General features: G+C 41.7%; 1 protein-coding gene and 1 long non-coding RNA gene across 3 annotated transcripts in view; one reads left to right on the top strand and one right to left on the bottom strand.

Annotated features, from left to right (window-relative positions):
* Positions 1-17,891, top strand: part of LOC125979670 (uncharacterized) — a 33,100-nt gene extending 15,209 nt beyond the window's left edge. Inside the window, exons 2-3 of one of the 2 annotated variants that reach the window (XR_007485378.2) lie at positions 14,726-14,787; positions 14,876-17,891. This is a non-coding gene — a long non-coding RNA (uncharacterized lncRNA). Of the gene's footprint in view, positions 1-14,370; positions 14,484-14,725 lie in introns of both variants that reach the window. The other variant, XR_007485379.2, reaches the window with a different exon arrangement.
* Positions 1-21,147, bottom strand: part of kdrl (kinase insert domain receptor like) — a 32,944-nt gene extending 11,797 nt beyond the window's left edge. Inside the window, exons 1-18 of the mRNA XM_049738113.1 lie at positions 20,696-21,147; positions 15,696-15,786; positions 14,715-14,935; positions 13,769-13,896; positions 12,643-12,793; positions 12,427-12,563; positions 12,183-12,354; positions 11,981-12,101; positions 11,725-11,894; positions 9,321-9,477; positions 6,791-6,902; positions 5,087-5,195; positions 3,335-3,616; positions 3,044-3,190; positions 2,423-2,551; positions 1,662-1,768; positions 864-996; positions 683-787 (exon numbers count right to left, since the gene is read on the bottom strand). Of these exons, the coding sequence (XP_049594070.1) occupies positions 683-787; positions 864-996; positions 1,662-1,768; positions 2,423-2,551; positions 3,044-3,190; positions 3,335-3,616; positions 5,087-5,195; positions 6,791-6,902; positions 9,321-9,477; positions 11,725-11,894; positions 11,981-12,101; positions 12,183-12,354; positions 12,427-12,563; positions 12,643-12,793; positions 13,769-13,896; positions 14,715-14,935; positions 15,696-15,786; positions 20,696-20,759 (2,536 nt within the window). The 5' untranslated portion in view covers positions 20,760-21,147. The remainder of the gene's footprint in view (positions 1-682; positions 788-863; positions 997-1,661; positions 1,769-2,422; positions 2,552-3,043; positions 3,191-3,334; positions 3,617-5,086; positions 5,196-6,790; positions 6,903-9,320; positions 9,478-11,724; positions 11,895-11,980; positions 12,102-12,182; positions 12,355-12,426; positions 12,564-12,642; positions 12,794-13,768; positions 13,897-14,714; positions 14,936-15,695; positions 15,787-20,695) is intronic.
* Between the last annotated feature and the right edge of the window lie 1,041 nt (positions 21,148-22,188).

Below are 22,188 nucleotides of genomic sequence, written 5' to 3'. Positions count from 1 at the left end.
CAATAGCGACGATTAATGCAAAGGGTCCTCTCTAAATTTAAACAGTGGTGCATATAAATTTAAAATTTGACATTTTGTGGACTAATAAAAACAATTTGGGCTCAAAATGATGTCACATTTTAGTGAAATATGTAAAAACTGCGAAAGTGTAAACTCCTGTTTATTCAAGATTTTATTGTTGATTTGTTTTGTGTTGTCTTTTCAGTCGCGATCAGTGGTCAGTCCCTATGTCATCCGAATCAAGGGCTCGCTATTTATTTGGACACCGGGAACCCTCGATGGAATTGTTTTCCAAAGAGCCGCTCACGATATTAATGCCGAGTGAAGAAAATTACTTTATGTACGCCTAAATGCTGGTTAAAGAAATCGTGATATGAAGAAATAATTTCAAATGATTTTGCACAACCCGATTTGAGAGTCACAATATAAAATCTCTTCATGAATGACAAATACTCCTAACCAGACTTGGTGAAAACCCAAATTTGTTTTTTAATGTCCGACAGAACCCCATCTAGATTTTAACGGTCCACCCATGTGAGGTTAATGCAAGCCGAGCCCCCGAGTTGAACCTGAGGGGCCATCGGGGTTCGTGTGTTATGTGAACAAGAATTCCTAGCAACACTCTGCAGTATTTCCCCACCCGTGGCGTCCTATTAAGACAAATGAATGAAAATGTCCAAACCTTTCAGCATCTTGACTGCAACAGTCTTGCAGGTGGAAAGTTTGTCAATCCCAAAGGCGGAAGCCTCCACCACTTTTCCAAAAGCGCCGTGGCCGAGAGTTTTGCCTGGCAAAGGCAGAAGGGTTAGCTGTTCACATTAAGTGATGTTGAATGATAAAAATGTTTTAAAAATGTCACTCACCTAATCTTAAACGGTCACGAGGAAACTCCCATTTGCTGCTGTCGTACTGGAGGAGATCATTCTGTTCATCCAGAGGACACTCGTCGGGGTCAATGATAATGGATGGACCCATTTTGTAGTGTGCGGGCTGTTGCTGTGTGAGACAGAGTGAACGACAATGTTATGTTGGCATAAAAAAAATATTTATACTTTGTTGAACTACGCCAATGTTTCGCTACTCACTTTTGAGGACCTTGAAAGAACAGCGCAGTTGTATTGAACTTTTTAGTACAGTTGCCAAAGTATTTTTTTGTGAACGCTGCCCAGCGACAGGCAACCTAAATGCTAGCATTAGCCTACTGGTAAACTTGACTGCAGGGCTTGCTTACAAGAGATATCATAAATATTGTGAAGGGATTTATTTTGTTACGTGTGACGTATGGTTGTATGAACAAGTCTTCTGCTGTTGACCTCTTTTAATCAATCAGAATGTTTGTGGCACAAGTAAACTACCTCGGCTAAAAAAAACTACAAATATGTCTGGAGTGTGACGTATCTCATTTGCATTTAAAGAAACCGCACCAAAACGGTTTGCTCCGAGCCGCTCTTCGAACAAGTATAAAAGTATCCAAACGAGGAATTCAGACCAAAATCATCGTTGTTCCTCTGTATATCGACCACATATGTGCTTAGTTATTTTTTAGCTTCCTTTGAGAACAACTACGCTACCGCACATTTGACATATTTAGAAATCCACCATTATGAAAATCACACCACCAAACAAAAATGTCAGAAAAAGTTGTATCTGCAGCTTCTTACCTTTCTCAGCTTGCGGATGAAGAGGATGAGCATGAGCCAAAGGAAGGTGGCGACGGCTCCAGTGCACACCAGAATTATAACCTCCACGTTCGGCCTCCCTTCCCCCCCTGTAGAGAGCGAGCGAGACAACAATTCAGCCACTGACATCGTGAGTGGGCAAACTTCATATTTTTCCTTGTGAAAATATTCATGATGATTCATTAGTGGGCCAACATCACAGAAAAGGTTGGGTGTCAACTCGTACTTACATTTTAGCCCATATCGATAGATTTGACTGCTTGAAACAAGACAATATTTTTTGCATTTTTTTTTCTATTATACTGTATTTGATTTCGGAATTTTAAGAAAACAATTTTTCTCAAACAAGGATCCATTAGATGTAATCTAAACCATTCACGATACATGGCAAGGATGTAACCCCCAGATTTTATTCCAGCAATAAAACTTTCAGTATTTCTTCTGTGAAAGAAAAATGGAGTCATTTCTTTTCATTGCCAGTGGCTCAAGTCATCAGTGCAATTGTGTTTATCAAAAAGGCAAACAATAGCTTCAAACGAACGACACTTAGATGACACGTAATTTAAGATACACATCGGGTACTGTAAACATCACGTGGACAGTTGTGAAACAAGACAAAGGCCCCCTTTTCACTTTTCATGAATAAATAATCACAAGTGTCCTTGCAGCCGTTGAGCTGTCAAATTCTCAATGCCGTCATTAGCGGAACTCTAAACACTTTCCACAGGTCACGTAAATCTTACCGAGCACGGTGACCGAAGCGCTGGTCTTGATGACACCTTCGCTGTTACTGGCCACGCACTCGTAGAGACCCTCGTCGTCCTTCTTCACCCTCTCGATGATGAGCGTGCCGTCCCTCTCCAAAGAGATTCCTGCAAGCAGGCGGGAAATGTGTTAGCAGAACTGCTTATTAAAAAAAAAAAAAAAAAAAAGGTGTCAAGTCCTTTTCATCAGGTGCTTGAGCTTGTAAAAGTGTGGTTCCTAATAACAAATGCTTGACTTTTGAGATGGCATATTTTGATACAATTATCAAATGTGAATGGGTGTTTATCATATGTGGTCACTTGTTGTTAGGCAGAATTCACAGGGCTGGACCCTAACTGCCCATAGCCAATAAAAAAAAAAAAACTGTCACACTAGCCATTTCGGCTGGTTCAATGACAAATTAGGGGATACGGAATAAATATTTTTGCAGTCGAATGAATGCTTTGTTTTAAGTATCAAAAAGGTTTTAGGACCAAATTGTGTACAAATGAGTACGCCGTCACCAAGTCAATATTGGTGCTGTTCACATGGTACTGTACATAGCATGTCTAAAAAAATGGCAATTTAATATAGTAACAACGTAACATGACATCATTTACCTAGGCCTTCCTCAAGTAGAACGCTGTTTTTGTACCACGTGATGTTGGGCTGAGGAACCCCCTGCGCCAGGCAGGTTAGCATCAGAGTGTTGCTGCTGTTCACGTCCCGATCGGTGAGATTTTGACTTAGCCACGGCTGCGTTCTCGCTGAATGACACAAAAACACACTTTGAATTACAAAAATGCACGACTATACTATGACTGTTACTCCTTTAAAATATTTGGATGACTGACATGGACAAAAAAGTTGGATATGAAGTGAATATCCAAAGGCTTTCTCGTACTCCTTACCGATCACATTCAAAGTAGCCGACTTGACTTCCATCTTATTTTGCATCTTGAAGGCTCGACACTTGTATCCCGTCACGCTGTTTTTGCTGACGTTTCGCAAACTGAGAGAAATGGCGATTGAGTAGCGGTCGAGCTTCAGGCGAGACACGTTTGAGGTGACGGTTCGATTCCGGGAATCCAGCCACTGCAGGTCCGTGTAGAGATAACGGGAAGCCCGACAGCTCAAAGTGATGTCGTCCCTCTCCAAAGCCGACTGAGGCTGGATGGAAATGGCTTGGTGATCTGGGTGGGACAAAGTAGGATGATGGTTTGGTTTGGTTGAACATTTTGGTATTTAAAATTTCTCTTTTGCTTTATGTGTCAATTTTACTGGGAGTGACAAAAACTTGAAGCAAGCACGCTGTATCTCTTCTTTGAACAACAGTGGTGTGTAAAAGTCTTTTTTTTTTGTGCCCTCAAACGGATATCATCTTTCAGATCAGAAGAGCAGCTGTAAACAGGGGTTTTCTGTATTAGCAATGCCATGTCAGCATTTTTTGGTTGGCCTGAATAAAACCTTTTACAGCCAAATTCAACTAGCACAACACGTTTGTCGCAATTTGCACGCATTCCATTCATACATTTGATAATCAGCGTCCCTGCTGAGTAAGGATGCATTTTATATTTGTTTTTTGGCATGTTGTTCTAAGAATATTTATTATAAATACATTCATCCGGAAGTTCGTGGCCCAGCTGTGTATTGTTATATTTAGTTTTGTATCATTTGGATGCCTTTTTTAAAAACTATAAAATGATAGCGGTGGTCATAAGGCCCAGGTACCAAATTGCCGTCCCGGCCAGTGTTGAAGAGGCAGAGCAGGGACAGGAATGTCAAATGTGAGTTATTTCCTGTTTCATCACCGATAATTGGAAGCACGTTGGCGCACGACGGCGTCGCTGATGGTGCCGCAGCAGTCGACCAATTGCAGGGAAGCTGAGCGCGGGCCCCAGGGGGACCAGACTGTGCTTGTTTATTCACATCGCTGGGAAGCATTCTGTGTTCCGTAACAGAAGACAGCTGTTGTTACAATTCTGTCCTCTTCTTTTTTTTAAGCGGCATTCCACCATCCTTCATCTTCCCCACCTCTGGACCAGGGTTGAATTCCTCTTGGGAATGCTCCCATACTGGGGTCTAATAATTTGTGAGGTTTCAGCCATTTCCCCCAAAATTTCAATTGGCATTCTCTCCTGCTCTCTCTTTCTCTTTCTTTTGCTATTTCTTTCTTTTTTTCTCTCTTTCTCTCTCTCTCTTTTTTTTTTTTATGTTGCCAATTTGAGTTTACATTGCTCCACCAGTTCTGCAATTGATTAGTCAATGTGGGGAACATTTGGAAATGCTCGGATGCATATAAAATGCTAATTCTCATAGCGGAGGCCTCGAAGATGAAAGGAGAAAAAGAATGACCGTCTTGCACTGCAAAGAATGCAGTTATTCATAGCTGATTTTTTTTTTTTTTTTTTCTTAATGTGTGACATGATGGCTCGGTATGGATGTGCCTCGCTTACACCCTGAAGCTGGAACGTGGTTTCAATGAATGCCCCCCTTCTGGTGTTCTTTATTGCACAATGTACACTCAGCATGCTCATTGCAGTATCATAGAATTATTTCTCCGCAATATTGTACACTAAAATCATCTGGTATCCATTCCGTACTATTTTTTTGCTGAGGCATATTCACGAAATTAAGACATCTGAGAGCGACCGACCACTTACCGCTAACAAAGAAAGGGAAGGAATGGATGCTTTTGCCCTCTTCATTCTGGGCCAAACAGGAGTAATTTCCCGACACAAAGGCTTTTCCAATTACCAGGGTGCTCAAAGTCTGAATGGAACAAAGCAATTAGAGTTAAGGGGGAAAAAAAGCCTTTTCAAATTAGTATTAACAGTGGGCACAAAAGTAAGTTGTTCTTTTTTTAATCGTCAGTCTTGTAGGATTAAGGCTGAATATAATAATAATAATTATTATTGTCATGACTAATAAATAGATTGATCCAAAATCCCTCAAACACCAACAAGGATTTCTGTTACATCCAATATGATGTAAGCCAAGCGCAAAAAGCAGTCTGCATCTCACTGCATTGTAGTCTGAGTGGTGAGCCCACCAGACTTCCTTTTTTCCCTCGCCGGCCTTCTCGGGGAAGCGGCTCGCCTCGGAGGCCCCCCACCCCGTCGCGACCGGCGTCTAATTCACGGGTCGACACAATTTATGCGGAGTGACAGAAAGGAATTCGCCAGCAAATCCCTCGTCTTTTAAACTAGCGCTTGTTATCATTGACCCTTAGTCGTCACCCTCATAAAGCAAGCGCTTTCGGCCGCAGGTACTTGTAAACAAATGGGGCTCCGCTATTTATGACGGCTGCGTATTAGAAGGGATGCCCTGTGAAAATGGCAACATTTACAGTTATTAGCCTTGTTAAAAAAAAAGAAAAAGAAAAGAAAAAAAAAGGTATTCACATTTTCATCCACATTAAGACAACAAGGCTGTAATTTCAGGAGTGAGAAAAAATAATAATGATTCTTTCTAGTTTGAGGAATTTGTGCCCAAGTTGGACTCTGTCAAGTTTATTCTAGGGAAAGCCCCAAGCGATGCGGTCAAATCTGTTCTTGATTATGTTTGAGGTGGACGCAAACAGGAGTTAGGTTGTTTTCTTCTCTCTCGTTTGGGAATTAGTGAGGTTTTTTAAATGACATTACAGCCTGACTATCTTGTTTCAATTTTCCCCACATTTCTATAAGTACGTGAACTGTATGCACACATACAAATGAGTATAACCGTTCGTGCTTATTATGTAAATAATATTTTACCCAACAAGGTATTTTGTTTATATAGGACAGTATATCATATTTTTTGGAAAAAAAGAGTATTTTGAAAAAAATTACAATAAGCAAATGTCATAGATTCAGTTTAACTATCATTAGTTTTTTTATTCATGTCTATTTGCAATTTTTTTTCCAGATCTCCAAAGCACATTCCTATTTGGAAAATCCCATTTGTGCTTGTATAACAGTTCAGTCGTTTAAAAACAATTTAAGATTTTTCACTTTTATCACATATCTTCTGGCCACTCCTTCCAAAAGTAGTAAAAATAATTCCAAGTCCATAAATGAAGAGGTATTTTTTATTTATTTATTATTATTATCATTTTTTAGGGTTTGCCATGAATGCGCTTGTTCATGTGTTTTGGTCAGAGTTGCTCTTGTAAGAGTTACGTGTCACATTCATTGGACGCGAATTGGGAAAGATTTATTCATTTCAGATGAGGAATATGACTTTAATCTACTCCTCGTGGAAAAATTCCGCTCAAATCTGTCCTTGCCATTGAATATCGTCTTGATATTGGCCAGTCGCAGTCCTCATAAAAATCCTGCAGTCACCAATTTTTCAAATGGAACAACAAACATGTGACAAAGGCATACCTTGTTTTTTCCTTGAACCAGTTTAGGTTTGGTACTTAGACTTTCAATCCAGTTGCTGGCGTTTCCTTTTTCCGTAACGTTGACCACCGTTGGCTCGGAGTAGATGACGCATCTGCGAGAGAGAGAGAGAGAGGCAGCAATGGCCGTAAAAGCGGCGATCATGTCACATTGCAAGTATGAAGAAAAACAAATGTACATGTGTTAAACCTTAAACGATATAACATGTATTTGTATTAAACGCTTGCCCAGATGGAATGAATTCTACGCGAGTGGTTTTGCGATTGTATTTCATTCTAATAGCCTCACAGCTGTCACCACACGGAGACTACGCAGAGAGAGTGCAGTCTTGTCCTATTGAGCATCATTTCCTTGCTATCCATCTTAAGCTCCACGTACTACTGACCCACTAGTAGGTTCATTATCAAAAAAACTGAAGGAATGCTCATGCAGCTTTTCTACCGACAAAATAGCTTTGATTCGCCGGCCCACCGATCCGTCGACTCCCTCCACCCGCCTTGCGAAAGCCTTCGCCGCCTGCAGTGGCAAACAATCAAGCTGATGAGACGAGAGGCAGAGGAGGAAACGACCGGAGCGACAGGAAGGGCCTGGCTGTGCGTCACCTCCAACAGGAAACGCCAACGTGATCTGCTCCAAGGAGATAAGGCCGATGCATAGACCTTGGCGGTCAACAGGGGATCGCTGATAACTTCTCCACCTGGCTACCCATAAAGGCAACCCCGAACCTCGCACGCCAGGGGTTAGGGATACATTTCGGCTGGTGGGCCATCGAGGTCTGAATAAAATTAAGAGATCACTGCCAATAACAAAAGAAAAATAAGCGAGCTTGTTGTACTTGTGGCAGCGGATCACCCCTCCATTTCACATTTGGATTTGTGAACACCATTCTGAATATCGAGAATTTTTTTCTCTAAGTTATTCATTTGGACACCCTCTCTCATATCAGCCTTGCACCGCCGTCTGTTTCCTCAGCTTTCCCCCTTCTGTCCAAAAATGAGATATGATCTTGAATGAATTTACAGTGTCAAGCGCTTGCGGGGTCAAATCTTGATAAAACAAACATTTTGCACAATTTACCACCCACTACGTGAGAGTCGCTTCTCCAATCAGTGCCTGGTGTGCATTATTTCAAGTTTGCATAACCCTCACCGATAAGAAAAATGAAAGTTGAAAAACATTTTTATTACCCCAAACAAAACTAAAAACAAAGGGTGTGGCCTAGTGAGTAACACCCAGAGCTTGGAGCCAGTTGAACTGTTTGGCTGTTTAGGTTAGTTTTGTGTGTGACTCTGTTTTCCATGCTACTTGTGTTTTCTTTTTGTATTTGTGTGTTTGCGTGAAGATGGGTGACTCATATTTTTTTGTCCTTTCTTGTCAGGCTGGAATCACAGGTCATGAGGTCACTCACTAGCCCAGACTTCTTGTAAACACAAATCCCTCACTTTATAAAAACCTGGTGTTCCGAAAAAACTAAACCTAATACTAAACTAAGAGTGGAATGAGGAATCCAATTATATAAAAAAAAAAAAAACTAATGTCTAAAAACCAGTATGATCTTAATTTAAAAGTATTTCAACCTTTACCTTAAAATGATACCCCCACTAAAAATACACTTATTTCCGGGAATAAGTGCGGCGCCCCCTCTTCACTCGCTGTTGTTTTTGTTAATGGTGCCGGGTCCTGATAACCCGAGTCTAATGGCCCATTGTTTTGCTGATCTTATGGCTTGCGGGTCTCCTGCTGTCACGGAGCGGCCAGGATCTCGGGGAATGTTCATCTTGTTTGTGGGTTCACTAGCAGGCTGGTATTCAGCAACAGTCACTCATCGTCCACGAAGAATTACTGGGGAATCAGCGGTAATATATCTCCCCACTGTTTCCTCTTTGGAATCCAAAGGCGCTGACCTCAAATGGGGAGGGCACCTCTCCAGGGCTACTTTTCTTTGATTAATGTGCCGTGTTCTGAGGCAATTGAGTCAGTGGAGATGTGTTGTGATTTTTTTTTTTTTTCTTCTTAAACTGGGACTCCAGGGTAGCTCGAATGCAACTGTGAGACTCTACATAAACTAGAAAAGCTATGCGAGGCCTGAACTCAAGTTTTTTCTTTACTCCAATGTGTGGAGACATGCATCTATTCATCCATCCATCATCCGCACAGAATGGTCACGCCTCCCCAACAACAAGTCTATCTATCATTCTTTTATGCTGAATATTCCTGGATTGGTCGCTAGTCAATCACAGGGCACAGACAATCATTCAAAACCGCTATGGACAGTTTAGAGCAGGGCTCATCGATGTGTGGGCACCAGTTAGCCCCGAAGGTGTGTAGCTTGTGGCAAAAACAGCTCATCAGTGTGGGACATCGTGCTTCTCTAGGAATGTGGTATACGTTTCATTCACTTGAAAATGTAAATTATTGGCGATTGCAGTGAAGGTTTACTCTATGTTAAGGGAAACTGATGGCAATTGCCGCCGAGTTGATTCGAGGTATCATTACATTGATGACTACTTACCTTTTGAGGGCCTTGTCTGTGTGACAGGGTTGCCAGAGCCAGGTGATGTTTGGAACCGGTCTCCCGGAGACAGTGCAAGTTAGCTTGTGGCGCTCGTTAACCATTTTGGGCTGAATATCCACAGGGGAAAACTCTGACTCGGAAATACTTGGCTTCACTGAAGAAATAAAAGAAACAACTATTTAGAGAAATATTATAGTATATATATGAGCACATGAAACAAATGTGAATGGTTGTTCGCCTATATGTATGTGCCCTGCGACCAATCCAGGTTGTGCTTTCCATGCTAATGCAGTGTCAGCAGGACAGTATTGCAGACATCCCCTGTTGTTGTTGTGGAATCTTATAATGTCTTAATAATGAGCAACGGCAGTCATGATGGATAACCGTGCCACTGACGCCATTTGTCCCGGAGACATTGTGCGGAGGGTAAGAATGGCAAGATGATGGGGGCAGCAGGGTCAGAGCGTGACCCCGCTGACGCACGGACGAGTGAGCCGACGTGAGCTCTTTAATCAGCAGCACACAAAGACCCTTCTCGCGTCACCTCAGACGTAGTTCTCGCAGCTGGAACAGACAACATCAAGCTCCCTTGCTGTGGTCTGCCCAGCAGCATCACTGCCGTCAACATGTTCACTGTACTGAACGGGAAGACTTTTGCCACTTCAAACTGTGCAGCATTTTGTCGTTTCTTAATTCAATCCAGAAATCCTTCCAATTTTATGTCACTCCAATTAGTTTTAGTGAGGCAACATGTGACACTTAAAATTTCCTTCACATTTTTATCACTTTAATTTCTGTCGGATGCTAGGAAATAATTTTACATCCTCCCGTTATAAATCATGGCCGTGACCCTGTTAAGGACTATATTTGACCAATTTTATAAGTTGATGTATAACAACAATACAGTACATGTACATTGAGGTGTGACATAAAAACAGACTTATTTTGATGTGTAAATAATTAAGATATAAATAATGTAATATCTATGCTCATTGCCATTAACCTGTCTATTGCGATCCATATTTGTTAGCTTTGAGATCGTGGACTTAGTATGATTAATTAGTCAATTAATTGGAAAGTTTGGTTGACCGGACATTCTGTTTTGTAAAAAAGTGTTTAAACCATAATTGTCCAAGGTACAATATCATAAAAAAGTGACTCTAAGTATTCCTGCTAAATGTTTGTGTTTTTTTTTTTTGTTTGTTTCCTGACAATATTTCAAAAGGATTTAGCTAACAATACTATTAGGCTAACAGTGTGCATGTTACTGCAACACCAGAAATCCAGCACGCTTTGCTGCTGATTTGGAGAACTGCATAAAACGTTCGTGTCCCCTGCGAAGAATTCACTGTCATCCCCAAAATGTTCCAGTCTTGCTTTCTATTAGCCCCATGTTGACTAGATTTGTGATTATAAAAGCGACCCAGTTCTGTACAGTGTACACATGGTGAGGATGCAAACAAAGGCTGTGAACTCAGGGGGGTCTGGAGCGCTTGAGAGTGCAGAAAGGAGCCAGGCCCCATTTACACACTGCGCCAAGCCCCTTCAAAAGAGCCCCACTGATCAACAACAGCTGCCACGGCATCGACGTCGATCTCGCTCTGGAATCAACAAGCGCACAAATTCCTCTCATACTAAAGCTACTACCTGCCATCCAATCAACCTGCCATCCCCAATAGCAAATGACGGCACAAAAAAAAAGTCCAACGTGGTTACGAGAATATCGTGACATGACGCACCTGTTCCAGGAAACTAGGATACACATAAGATGCAGTGACTCTTATGAATCAAGTGACAGAAATATCGGCATTCAAAAGCTCGCTGTCCGACCCGAAGCAACACATCGAGCACATGTGTTGAATTCATTTCTTTGAATCCAGTGAAGTCAAGTTTTTTTTTAGAGCAGTGGTGTTAAATTTATAAATACGGCTTCCCTCAGAGGGCCATTATGGTGGTTACATCAAATAAATCTTTCGTCTCATTGTAGTACTATTGCATATACATAACCAATTGTTTTCTAATTTTGAAATTAGTTTTGTTTGATTATTCTTCAGATTACTGTAAAAAGGGTAACGAAAAAATGTCAACATTATTATTTATTACACATGCCAATTTGAAATTTTGGTGCTGGATCGTAAAAGTTTGTTTTGCAGGCCACTCAAAATGGCCGGGGAACCAGCGGGCCTTGAGTTTGTTTAAATGCTTATTTAGAAATATGCTCAACATGACGGCCGAGCTAAAGTGTTGTGGCTAAGTTTGCTCAAAAAATAACATGCTAATCTTCGACACATGGACACCACTGAAATAAGCAGTAAACAGTAAATATCAATCGAGGCATTTAAAAATTTTGAGGACAATATTTTCTTTGACAGTACAGTGCACATCCCCACCCACAGCTCACCCTTGACTTGCAACGTGTAGGTCAGTTTCCGGTACAGGCGATGAGCTCGGTTGCCGAGGCTTATGGTGAAGACCCCTTCGTGTATCTGCTGTACGTCAGAGATGATCAAGTTGTAACCGGAAATCTTGTAGCAGGAGGAATTTTTCAGGATGGGCACGCCGCCTTTATGCCTGGTAGTCAAACAAACAAATGAGTCAATTCTAGGAAAAGCAAACAAGGTTGCGGCCTACTTTTACATGTTGGGACCACAACTTGCCATGTCAGCATATCTGGTGGTGGCAGAGCGTTGACCTTGGGCTCGAACACCAGCCTCTTCATGCCCTCCTTGACAACTATTGTACTCTGGTGCTTGTATGAGACGTTGAGGAAGGGGTGCTCTGAAACAAAACATGAACGGCTAGATATAAAGAAGGACTCTGCGCAGGTACAAATCAAACACCGAGTCAGCACATGCTCACCATAGACGAGGACTTTTGCCGTGGCATTGGAATGCTTGGTGGGTGCGACCTCAGCTTTGCAACGATACAAGCCCTTGTCCTCCATTGAGATGTTGGGCAGCACTAATGCCTTGCTCATGGTGAAAGTGGGAGTGGTGCTGCCTTTGGTCTTGTTGGTGAAATGGCGGTTGTCCTGTAGATGGAAAAATATGGCATGAGCGCTTTTAATACTATCCGAGCTGCAGTTTGACTGCGTCTTGCTTACTTTCATTCTTGGAAAATCCCACGTAAAGTTGATTCTGCCATCATAGGCGGTCACGCCGGTGCAGTTGAGGAGGAGCGTGTCGCCAACCAACACCCTGACCCGCTCCGGGGTAACGGTGACATTCTCGAGATGCAGCGCTGTAAATGTGGAAGGGTGACACATGTGAAACCGAGACGCATCTTACGACGTTGGTCGTCGTTTATTTAACACACTCACTTAGTCTCTTGGGCATGTACATGGAGCTGAACTGATGACCATTGACGACAGTGGTGCAGATTAAAATATCGTACACGATTTCCGAGGTGTAGGGAATTCTGAAACCCACTTTTGGGTCCCATTTATTGGCAATCTTCTCTGAACTTGAAAGCTGTGAATCAAGTGACATGTTACTCGTCATTTTAGCATTCAATTAGCAGAAAAAACAAAATATGATTAAAAACAATATATACATTTTGATTTAAATTTACATGGGCTCTTTCTTATTAATAAGTTTCAATGTGTTGAAACATTTAGCTTCTGTACCATGCACTATTGTTGCTAATTGATTTCACCCCACTGTATTCTTTTTTTGCGGATGAGGACTTCTGCAACACAAAAATGTAGCACAGCACGTGGTGGACTTGGAAAAGGATGTACGTGCTTGCTGTTGCTTGTTCAGATGCCAAAAGAAGAGGTGAGGAAAAGGGAAGGAAGCAAGGGAGGAGGGAAGGAAAGGGAGCAGGAAGGAGGAGGAACATTGATTTAGCAATGGCAGGAAGGTCACATCATTACTATCTGTTTCATCTCAGACAGCTTGTTTGTCCACAAGTGGGCACAAAGTCACGCAGTCGTAAATCAGTGCCACAAATAGCAACGCCAAGACTGGCAACTTTACAGATGAAGGAACTGAGTGGTACCGAGTACCAACAAGTTCAGAAGTTCACATGAGGCCTTCACTTCTTTTAGCGTTCAAGGAATATGGGATGAAAACTTAATCATCCTCAGGGTAGGTTACCTTGTTGTTTCCTGTGACTGGATACGGGGCATACAGGTTTTGTCCTGCATTTCCCGAAAGACCCAAATTTAGCCGGAGAGTCTATTCTGAGCAAAATCACTCTTGGAGCACCTTCCTGATTGTACAGGAAGCAGACCGACTGACTCCCTTAGTTTCCCCTGTCGCTTGTTGTGCATTTCTGTAAGATTGTCATTGCGGGAATCGCAAAGAAAAAAGAAGAAACTGCAATGGGAGTAAAAGTTGCTTCTGATTGGAATCTCAACGAGTTTCTAACCCTCAGTGTGTTGGGTTTGCGTTATATTGCTGAGGGCTACTTTAAAAAGTGAGTTTCAATACGTGTGGCCTTACCTGACTTAGTGTCACAACAGTTCTGGGGTGGGACGTGCGGCAAGGAATTACCAAACTGGTCTCATGGCGGAGGATGTACAGCACGTAAGGTGTCTGATCATGGGGCTCCACAAATGGCTGCTCTGGATCTAAGGGAGAAACCGGACCAACCGATTTGAAAGAAAGGTGGGGGGAAAAAATGCTTCTTTTTTTTTTAAATATATTTTTCAATAGTGGTTCACTGTATGAACAACTGAAATACTGCGAAAAGACCGCGATCACGCATCCATTCTCACCTAGTCACATGTACAATAAAAATTTTTTTTAAAAAAAAGATCAAATACAATTGAAATCACCATTTGGTCATTTTCTCCCAGTTCAGTAGTCACCAAACATTTTGAAACGGACTCACTTAAGTTGTTATGCGTAAGCGCAGATGTTTGCAAATGTCTTGTTTTGATTAAACACCGAAGATAATGTCTTTTCATGAATTGAATACAAAATTAATGAAGAATTGATGGGACGTTAAAGCATTTTCATCATTCTAAGGTTTAAAAAAAAAGATGTCATTTATTTTGATAATCCATGACTTGTCAATTAATCGATTCATTTTGATATCACAGGATATCTTTACCATATGGTTGAGAACCACACAGTGACCATTTAACACTTTGTCAAGAAGCACAATTCAACAGCGCGAGGCTCTCGACTGGCGTCATCAGATCCCAATCGCCCTGTGAGAACCTCACACTCCTCTTTCAACGCAGCTCTTACATGACTTTGACAAAAACAAACGGGCAAACCTTCCAACAAAGAAAACAATTCAAGAAACGATTCTTATCCGTGTTACAGTTTGGACTTGACTTTCTCATGGTAGAGAATTACCTCTGTGTATTTGACTTGCCAGTGTTAAAAAAAAAAAAAAGAAAAAGCTGTCAATCACATATGCTGATAATTAACATCTCACCTGTGACGTAGACATATGTGGACGCGACGTGGTCCGAGCCTCCTCTGGAGTAACGGCAACTGTACTCCCCCGTGTGAGTGGCGTTCAAGTTCGTGATTGTCAGTTTGCTGCAATGCAACGGATGTCTGGAATCACACCGCTGCACTTTCATGTTCTCCCAGGAAATGAGCTGTCTGGAGTCCACCGGCTTTGGAAGTGTCCATTGCAGATGGCCGTGCCCCCTGGGAGTGGACGGAAACAATTGGAGCTTTCAAAATGGCTTGTATGCGCTTTGGAACACACACCTGAGAAAATCGCCCCATCCTCTTGAAACGGACATTTCAGTGCCACAGCTGGCAATAAACGTTTTTAGTTCTGGATGGCAGAGTCAGCATCTCTCCTCGGGGGACAGCTTTCTTTCGCTTTATTTCGAGTCATCTGATAAGGTGAACTTTCACATGGGAACGCGTTTCTTTTGAACGACGTGCTCCAGCTCACACATTCCTTCCACACAAGCGCTCACTTTTAACATTCTCATTAAAGGCATCCCAGAGGAACATCAAACATGTCTCGCATACCACAAACGGCCTTTGCCTGTAGAATTTCGGGTCAAACAACCTCTCGCTGCTCTCGTCCAGTGACAGAAGAGTCGAAAATATAGGACAGCTGTCCAAGCATAAGACCTTATAGGGAAGCGTTGCATTACGGAGGTACTGTACATGCTCTCGGACATTCCTTACAGGCCTGCAAATGATGAAGGCTGAGAGATACGAGCAGTCCCAGCAGCCCGAAAGACTGATAAATGTTGGCCCGCCGTCAAATGTTCCAGTGTCATTCAAACTATTTGCCCTACGGCCTTGTGTCAGCCAATTCCCCGGGGCCTTTTTTGTCCTAAAACGAGTCTAAAAAAGGCAATTTCAACATTGTCCAATGACTGAGCGGGAGTCGAGTTCTACGGATTTTGCTGGCTTTTCAGTGTTATTGGGATCCCTTGGTACCCACCTGCACGTGAGATGAAGAGGGTCGCCCCGGTGAAGAACGATGGAATTCTCGGAAGGCGATATTTTCGGCCAGCGCTCTTCCGTCAAATAACCTGGGGAACACATGCATGGACACCATCATCTTCTATTTTGAAATCATATGAAATGTTTTGAAATGGTTGTCCATTCTGTCGTGGTGCTCTAACGAGGTTGAAACAGTGGAAAGTAGCAGAATATGTATTTACACCTTTTTTGTCATATTTGAGCCATCTTTATTGAGTAAACTATCAATATACGAGCGCCGTTAGTCTTAGCCTTGAATCGTGAATAAAAATTGTTACATAATAGGACTGACACGCTTTGACCCGTGAGTAAGCTGATAGACGCTCATGCACACATACACCTGCAGCTACAACAGTAGACGCACATTTGCCTTGAGTTGGGTTGTTATTCGGAACAGATGTCATGCAAAAAAAAAAAAAGCTGATTGTGCCTAAGCTCGTCGTACAACCCAGGAGTGGTTTCCCTTCAAAGTAGTCATTGTTTTATTGTCCGAGGACACGCGGAGGAAAAGACAGCTAAGAACGCGTGCTTTCATTTGCAGAATGGAAGATACAAATCAAGGTTCTCTGACCTTCACAAACAATGAGAGAATATACTTTTCATTAGTTCATAAAAATCTGCTGTCAACTGCTTCTTGTGTTGCCTCACATTTGCATATTCAACAATAGCAGGAAATGACAAGTTTGTAAGAGCAAGTCAAACAATAATTGGGTCCTGGGAGCAAATATAAAAAAGAACACATCTGGGTTTTGTTCCAAGTAGAATGCAACACATGTAAAGAATGAGACATCTGCTTGCATACGTAACCAAACCAAAAAAGTAACTTGACCTTGAATTGCACTCGCTCATTTCATAAAACGAGCCAATTGCCCAACGATCCATCGGAATAACTGGCTGCAGATGGATGAATCAGCGGGGGCCCCTTGGGATGGCGCTAAACCCAAGAAAAAAAAAAACAGCCTTTGGTTGACTCTCAACACTCAGCTGCCCAACTCACATCGCAACCTGCGCCAGCCAACGCTGACCTCCACGAGGGCGCAGACACCGCTTGCCCCCCCTGCAACAGCTGCGTTCCTCCGGCATACGGCCAGCAAAAAAAAAAAAAAGCCAGAAATTGCCCTTATCGTGTTGGTTCAAAGAGTCCCGAAGCTGGTTCTCATTAGGAGCCATTAGGGAAGAGGACAGGCATGCAACAAACACACAAAAGGGCAACCTAAGAGAGATGGATGACCTTTGCTTCACTGTCTGTCAATACTGCAGATGGAATCTTGGAATGTCATGATTGATAAAAGGGACAAAGATTAAGAAAAATAAAAAAGACTATAATTGTATACATTTGCCATATATTGTATATAGTTGCCATATATTGTGTATATTTGTCTTCATATACAGATTTTATCAATGGCAAGGGGGGATTAGTGAGCTGTGACCTGAGTGCTGGCAAAATGGTCGCCCGTGAAATCGATTAAAACATTTTGCCTGATTAATTCGTATTCCACAACGAAAAAATATTCAAACCACTGTGTTTCATCTAGTTGGACTGCACCGAACATATTATCACAAAGAAAATCGAGGTTGACTTCTCCTTGAAAGGCTAGCCCTGCTAACATTGTGTCTATTTGCCATTTGTCATGTTTTGTATGTGTGTCCATGTTAGCTGCAATAGTTTGAAAAAGGTTCCTTTGGACTCCAGATAATTATTACAAACCAGGGATTTGATGCCCACCCAAAAGAAAAGCGATCGATCGCCGGGAGTAAGTGGTTGAGAGCCACAAACATGGCCGTTAGTTAACAGTCTGGAAAGAACTTCACGTAAACAAAGACACTGTGCCTTTGTTCATTTTGATCATACAAGAAGATAGAAGAACACCCTGGACTGGTCCTTGAATGCTGTGAGAAGGTTTACAATTTGCCTAAACAGCAGTGATTTTTTTTAATTACCATGTGTGAGTTTTACTGCAGTATAACATTTAGTGCCTAATTCGAAACTTAACCCAGCCTTGAAACACTAAACCTTGAAACTAGTTATTTTTGTGATTTTATTCATTTATTTATTTATTTTTATTTTTTTTTGCTACTTTTTTCATGGATCTTTTTCCAAAGACGCAAAGAGAGTGTATCATGGGAGTTATAAGCTAAGTTATCTCCAGTAAAAGCAATTACAGCTCACCATGAGATGACTATCACTGTTAAGGGAAACACGAAGAATAGAGAATAATGTCAGGACTTCCCGTCACTCCTTTACATGTCGTCTCCAATGGCACCATCAAGGTGAATGGAACAATGCGGCCTGATGACGTTTTTGTTTCAGCATGCCACTCATTTCAAAGAGCAGACACAGAAATGGGGGAGGGGAGGGGGGGGGGACTTTATTAACAAAAGAGGGAAGAGTCATTAGCGTTAGAAAAAAAAAAAGTGACCCTGATGTTTGGAGAGAAACAGTAGCAATAGGCAACAAGCATCCTGTCTCAGCCTGTCCAATGCTTAAAGGCCCGGTTACATGTGAAAAATAACGGTCTTCTGAATTTGACACACCAACAAAGAAGAGTTTTGGTAACTCATTGAATGATTAACAAAACACTCTATATCTATATCAGTCCATTGAGGACAAGTATTGGGACAACTCATGCTAGGCACCATTTTAACCAAAGCCTCAGACTAATCTGTGTTTGGTGTTCTGTGACGGCTGTTAAAAGAAAAACGAGAAAACAAAAGAAAAAAAACAAGTTTATAAAAAGAAAGATCATACAGCCTGACAAAGCAGGGAGCTTTTACGACGTGGTGGAGAGGCGGGCGGTTTCTGGCCAAAGAAATCTCATGCCAAGTTACCTTCAGGGTGAGAGTCTCAAGACAAGCAGTCAGAAAATAAGAGGTCAAAACTCAAGGTTGAACCCTGGACACTACTTCAGATCAGCAGCCAAACTGCTCAATCTGTGTTGGCTTTTTCCTTCTTCCATACGAAATGTTCTCACTTTGCCAGTGGCAAGGTTAAAACAACAGTTAGAGAGAGCTGTTTTATTAGCTCGAAACTAGTCTTCAGAGATTTGGAGGCAAAAAAAACATCTGGGGGTCGTGAAGGGTGTCCAAAATAAGTTGGATAAAGCTCTTAGCCAAACTTAAAGCTTGCATCGTACATACATAATCACGACGCACCGGCACATAGAAGCTCCTTGAAATTGAAATCCCATGCAGGATTTATGAAGAATTTTTTGCAGGGTCATCTTGGAGCAGATGCCTCAATTATCCCTTAAGAAAAGAAGCACGGAGTAATTTCTAAAGGTAAACATCACAACTTGTGAATTGACTTTGTCTCGCACCTCTTGGCACACATTCAAGTCCGGGAAATCTTTTATTTCTTTGTTTTCCTATTTGTGAGCAATGAGCTTCTATTGGACTTGGATGTCCTCTCATTTTCCACTGCACAATCTCAAGTGTCCGACGAACAAATCAAAAACATGCCAAACACAGCATAGAAGCCAGCTTCTCACATTGTTATAGTAAATATTTGATTTGAGGGAGATTCAGTTACAAACCGTGAAGCTGGATCATAAATTTATATATATATGTATGTGTGTGTATGTGTGTGGGTGTGTTTGTGTGTTCTTTTTTCATTAATTATTATTATTATTAATATTGTTTTACTATTATTATTACTCATTAATTATTAATTAGCCATCCGTTTTGTGAGCCGCTTCTCCTCTTCATGAAGTGTGCTGGAGCCGATCCCAGCGGACACCTCGAACTGGTTGCCAGACAATCTCAGTGATTATGAATTAATTCATTTTCATTCATTCTAGAATGCGCAGCAGACCCCAATAGTACCCCAGGCCAACTTGGGACACCCCTGGTCTACTGGAAGCAAATTATCAGGACACATCAGCATCACTGCAATAAATCAGTCTGAGACAACCGCTCCTTCTCGAACTGCTCTAACAGTCAGCGGCTCCTCCTGTGCTACAACAATGCTCGCCTTCCCTTTCTGCTATTGTCAGTCACGGCTTGTGAGCAGCACAAGTACATCCAGGATGAATTCTTTGCTCAGGTAGCATGTCACACATCCGTGACCTTCCCTGCCGTCTGCCTGCCTTGAGCTCCAACCTCCGCTTCCTCCTTGTGTCTTTCCCACGCCTTTGTGTGGACAGTGAAGGAAATGTAACAGTGTGTGGTGTAAACTGGGAGTAGGAACACCGTTTCCTTTGTCTGGATGTGCTGTTTATTTGGAAACGCCGTGTGTGTATCTCGTTGGCCCGAATGGTGGAAGAACATCCACCTTTCTTTACATTCTGTATAATCAGTGGTGACATGTCCCGAGAGACAATGACAAGAAGTGGGACCTCTGGAGAGTTTGAATCCTCTTGATGACAATAGCTAAAAAACATGTTCACTTTGTGTGGAATTTGATGATTTGAAATGTTTCCAGTAACAAGTGGGGCCACAGTCAATCAATATTGCATTCGCTCAAATAGCCGAAAAGATGTCACATGGTTGAGTGTCACAATGCATTAAATTAATCAGCATACATTACAATGGAACAGGGCTACCTCTAGTGGATTGGAAAAGAAGTGAAAGTATGTATCTGTAAAAGTAAATCTGATGATCAAAGTCCACATTGAAGTAACATATAGAAATATGAAATATTTTGCAATGACTGTAAGATAAGACAAAAGAAAAATAAGAGTCTTGCATCAGAACCGTAAAGATGTTATGGAAATGATGAATAAAGTTTTGGTGACATTATTTTGCAAAAAAAAAATTGATTTTTAGGTGCTAAATAGTATTTTTGGATAACGTATAAATAATACCCAAAAGCAATTCTGCTATGCACACAAGCCAAATGACCACTTTTTAATAAAGGTATGAAGAATATTGTTTTATTTTAATATATGTTTGCACAGTTTTTGAAAATGATGTCAAATAACATTAAATGAGACTCCAGGTGAATAACGAATGGCTTCTTACCACTTATGAGGCACGACCAATTCAAGATGATTGCCAACTTGATGTAGGCACACAGCACCATCATCCTCTTCAAAAATGTCCCAAAAATTCCCCCCAAAATAAAAATAGTTCCTAGTAGTAGTTAAGTGTCCGTATGTGGGCCAAAAGTTCCTTGAACGGAGACGTTGCAAATATGACAAGCCTCAGGTGGATGCGCGTAAAGAAGCCGCGGTTCTCCCCGCTGCCATGACGCTTTCGGCGGGGGAGCTTTCCTCCCTGACTCCCGCTCCTCTCGTTCCGTCCGTATCCCCCGGCAGGTGTTTCCTCACGGGACAAGCAGATAGATGAATTCAATACAGGCTGGGGTTCGAATTAGAGATGTCTTTTTGTAATGGAGTGCGGCGCGCAGAAAAGGAGACACGATGAACCAGGGACGACCTCTCAGCGCCTGTGTGTGCACACTGAGCAGCCCGCGCGTCAAGGCACCTTTTTATTGGGGGGGGGGGGGGGGTTTGCAACGTCACTTTGTAGGGGGGGGGGGGCATTCCTCTACTTTTGTGCTTCACACACAAGCAAGATCACTGGGGGGTGATGGAGATGTACGCGAATCCCGTTTAAGCAGCAACTATTAGGAATATTATGGTGTCTAACTAAATGAAAACTTTGAAGACCTTATAAAGAGAATTCAAAGTTTCTAAATGTTTGAAGATGATTACTGAAAACTTTCCCAAAGACTGGAAACTGTATATACTTTGTGTTTGTAGTCCTTTACTTCTCATCACTGTGAGGATTTCACAAAACAAATGGCACTCAATAATACAAAGTTTTTGGATTATTGTGCAGCTCCGGGTTTGCCCATCTTGGCCACCAGGGTGTTGTATAATCCAGGCACAGACACACTTTGGATTGGATTTAAATAACACTTTTTGATAGCATACTCAAATACAGTAGTATTTTGTCACTTTTTGCTAAGGATAAAAAAAAAGATTATTGTTATGTTGTCTGTCTATATGTGTTGCGTCACTGCTTGTGTTCAAAAATCATTTGCTTGAAGTGTTGTAATTATTTTTCGTGTATGTTTAGTTTGAGTGTAAACAGTAAATAATAGGTAATACATTTGTTGAAGCCAACCACTTTCTCAAAGAACCCTCACTGTCACCACAAAGTGTTTGTGCCACCAACATTTGCTTACAAGTCAAAGCAAAATTTGTGTTGATTCATTTTCTATTGTTACGCCTTTGTTTATGTTGTGCTCCATGCATGTCATGTGGACGATAAAGAATCACAAGAGGAACATGTTTCCATAATGTCCACATAAAAGTAACAAACTCTTTGACCCGCGAATTTCCCGTCATTTTGTGACTTGTTGTTGTTTTTAGTGACCTTTGTTCTGCGTTCTCTGATCAAATCAAGCCCATGCTGCTGAGGTTAAAGGTAGCGGCACTTACAATATCTTTTCTTAAGAGGAAATTCAATCTCAATCATGTGCCTCACTGTTCTAAGGTATTATTCGT

Source organism: Syngnathus scovelli, chromosome 1, assembly GCF_024217435.2.
Source record: "Syngnathus scovelli strain Florida chromosome 1, RoL_Ssco_1.2, whole genome shotgun sequence".
NCBI classification, from domain to species: Eukaryota; Metazoa; Chordata; class Actinopteri; order Syngnathiformes; family Syngnathidae; genus Syngnathus; species Syngnathus scovelli.
Note: the sequence above shows the minus strand (reverse complement) of the source record. Positions and strands in the feature narration are given on the sequence as shown.